This window comes from Diaphorina citri, unplaced genomic scaffold, assembly GCF_000475195.1.
Source record: "Diaphorina citri unplaced genomic scaffold, Diaci psyllid genome assembly version 1.1 scaffold1135, whole genome shotgun sequence".
NCBI classification, from domain to species: Eukaryota; Metazoa; Arthropoda; class Insecta; order Hemiptera; family Psyllidae; genus Diaphorina; species Diaphorina citri.
Window position 1 is genome coordinate 1 of NW_007378564.1, and position 2,996 is coordinate 2,996.

At 42.7% G+C, this 2,996-nt stretch overlaps 1 protein-coding gene across 1 annotated transcript; it reads left to right on the forward strand.

Moving 5' to 3' along the window:
- Nucleotides 1-576: 576 nt before the first annotated feature.
- On the forward strand, nucleotides 577-1,946 carry LOC113469560. Its single transcript, XM_026827382.1, has 2 exons — nucleotides 577-1,134; nucleotides 1,626-1,946. The coding sequence occupies exons 1-2, from the start codon at nucleotides 595-597 to the stop codon at nucleotides 1,944-1,946; spliced, it is 861 nt and encodes a 286-aa protein (XP_026683183.1). The 5' UTR covers nucleotides 577-594.
- The last annotated feature ends 1,050 nt before the right edge of the window (nucleotides 1,947-2,996 follow it).

Sequence of the window (2,996 nt, forward strand, 5' to 3'; positions counted from 1 at the left end):
GCCCGCTCCCCTTTCGCTGAGATCGTGGCTACGGGCCTGGTACATACCTAGTTGTATGCAAATAATTGCACGTAGGTAGGTACATATGGAGGTCTGTAGTACCTACCATAGGTACCTATAAATGACATAAATGTTGTGGCGCTCACAACAACACTCAACACAAATAAAATCTTACATAGAAAACGCAGGTTCTCGTTTCTCCACAATTTCCATCTCTGCGTAGGTAGGTACATATGGAGGTCTGTAGTACCTACCATAGGTACCTATAAATGACATAAATGTTGTGGCGCTCACAACAACACTCAGTGTGGGTGTGAGGGTTTGAATCTTCCTTTATTTTTATTTATTTATTTAGGTATTTATTTTATTTTTGGCCTTTCCTAAAACGACTGGTTTGTTGAATCTTCGAGATGGTAACTAAAAACAAGTAGGAAGGTCCCTCTTCAGCAGTTGACTGAATCCTCCTCTGTTTAGGAGTTTATAAAAGGCTATGACGCCAAAGACATAAACTTCACCTCATTATTGGGTCCATCAGTATTTTGACGCATGTAGAAAATGTAGATAGTAGGCAAACCTCCAAATTATGGCCGACTGATGAGATTCTACAAATTCTCAAAACTTATCTGTCCAAAATTTTCAAACTCCATTCGTCTCCCGAAACTTTTATCAATTTTATCCAAATTTTACATTGTTGGGGAAAGAAGAAAGTCTGTTACAATGGCTACTTCAGCAGAGCGAATCAAACAAGCCATCATTCAAGGCGCCACCAAGGCGAGTGAGAAGACCAAAGAGTCCATGGAGCAGGGAGCAGAGGAATCCGTCAAAGCGCTCGAGAGAGTATTCGAACAAACCGCCAACGACGCGTCCGTCCATCTGCAGAAGACAATCGTGGACAGTGTTGCCAACATCAACTCCATCATCAACGAAACCATGCAAGAGGCGGCAACAGAGGTGGCCAAGATCCAGAGCAAAGCGTTGGAGAGGGCGATTCAGAATGTGGCCGTACAACTGCAGAAGAAAATAGATGAAGAGGCGATTGCCATCACGGAGAAACAGAGGAGGGCGTTGAAGGATTCGTTTGCGGAGATTGGTAGCATACAGCAGCGGTATATTGAGCGGGCGGCGGTGGAAGCGGCCGAGAAGGAAGACAAGAGAGGAGAGAGCCATCTGTTCCGAGAACGAATTTTGTCCGTTCAGGATAATGTCCGCCCCGGGGGGAAATCAAACCCTCGACCTAGCACTTACAAGGCAGACACTCTACCTTCCAAGGTAACTAGGCTGGCACGGGCAATTTTCTAATTCCTAGAATTTTATTGTTTTGCACAAATAGATCAGTTGCGCTTACTTGGGTGATGTTTCAAAGTCATAGAGCAGGAAAAATGAGGACCAACGGATTTTTTCTTTTTCTTCTCCACTTTAAAGTGTATAAAAACCTTATCTGTTGATATCCAATGTAAGAAAAGTGTCATCCTTCATTTGTGTGCGTTTCTTATTTACAACCCACTTTAAAGTGTATAAAAACCTTATCTGTTGATATCCAATGTAAGAAAAGTGTCATCCTTCATTTGTGTGCGTTTCTTATTTACAAAACAAATTTGCATTATCGTTTGATGATTACGTCTCAGATAGAGATCAGAAAATCTCATCCCATATCAGAAAGCTACTCAGTGTTTTTAGTGGAAGATAAAAATCGTATCAACTTCCTAACACAAGCTGGGGGCTCTTTCGTCCTACTGGCCTCAAGTCTGACTAATAGTAAGTGGCCTGTGGACCTGGTGAACAAGAGTGCTAAGACTAAGGTTCAAATCCCGATTTGTAGGCAAATGGGATTGAATAGTGGTCATCTGAAAGTAGGAGTAAAATCAGTGGACTTATATAACCTAGGAAAAGGCTTCCTAGCTTCCAGAGCTTTTCAAAAGTGCGATGAGGCTCAACATTTTTCGTAGCATGTCAATCCTTATAGTATGTCCCTCAGAGCTGGGTCAACACAAGGGTACCAGGAAGTAACCCGTTGAAATGTTTACAATCGAAATAGGCAGAGTCCAAGTGCAACTTTTGTCTGTAGGTGGTGGACTTATGTAACCTAGGAAAAGGCTTCCTAGCTCCCAGAGCTTTTCAAAAGTGCGATGAGGCTCAACATTTTTCGTAGCATGTCAATCCTTATAGTATGTCCCTCAGAGCTGGGTCAACAGAAGGGTACCAGGAAGTAACCCGTTGAAATGTTTACAATCGAAATGGACTCCAAGTGCAACTTTTTGTCTGTAGGTCTTTCACAAGACAAACAATCGCGTCACTACTGGGTTATGGCTAACCTTGTCTCTATTTCCTAATTGAAAAAAAAAAAAAAAAAAAAAAACTGCCAAATCGTCTGTAGGTCTTTCACAAGACAAACAATCGCGTAACTACTGGGTTATGGCTAACCTTGTTCCTATTCCCTAATTGAAAAAAAACTGCCACATCCTGGTATCGAACAGGCGCCCATCAGGAATCCCGTACGAAATCCTCGCTCAATACAAATTGAATAATCGTAATCATATTAAATTACTCGTGCTAGAGAAGGGGGGTTAACCCGGTCCGCCGAGTAAGGGGTAGGGAAGGAGACTTGTTTTGTCTATATAAGGGGCTAGATGCTAGATGGGGAGGGGCAGAGAGAGAGCGAGAGCGAGAGAGCGAGAGAGAGAGAGAGAGAGAGAGGGAGAGTTATAAATTGTGAGGAAAGTAAGACTTAAAAGAAAGAAAAGAATGGAAAATATCGTCTCCAAAGAGGTAGGTACGTACTTGCCTAGTTAGCTTAGAGGGAAGAGGGTCTGCCTTGTAAGCGCTAGGTCGCGATTTTGATTCCCGTCCGGGGCAGATTTTATCCTAAAAAGATAAGGTTCGTTCTCGGAACGGCTGGCTTTCTCCTATCCTGTCTTCCTTCTCTCTTCCTTCGCTTTCGGTACGATAAGACCTTAGCAGTTATATACAGTTCCCTTTATCAACCTCAAAAACCAAAA

Coding starts and splice junctions, on each gene's coding strand:
- LOC113469560 (XM_026827382.1), top strand. CDS start 595: ATGAGATTCTACAAATTCTCAAAACTTATCTGTCCAAAATTTTCAAAC. Junction 1,135..1,625: donor AGCGGGCGGCGGTGGAAGCG/GCCGAGAAGGAA, acceptor ATTACGTCTCAG/ATAGAGATCAGAAAATCTCA.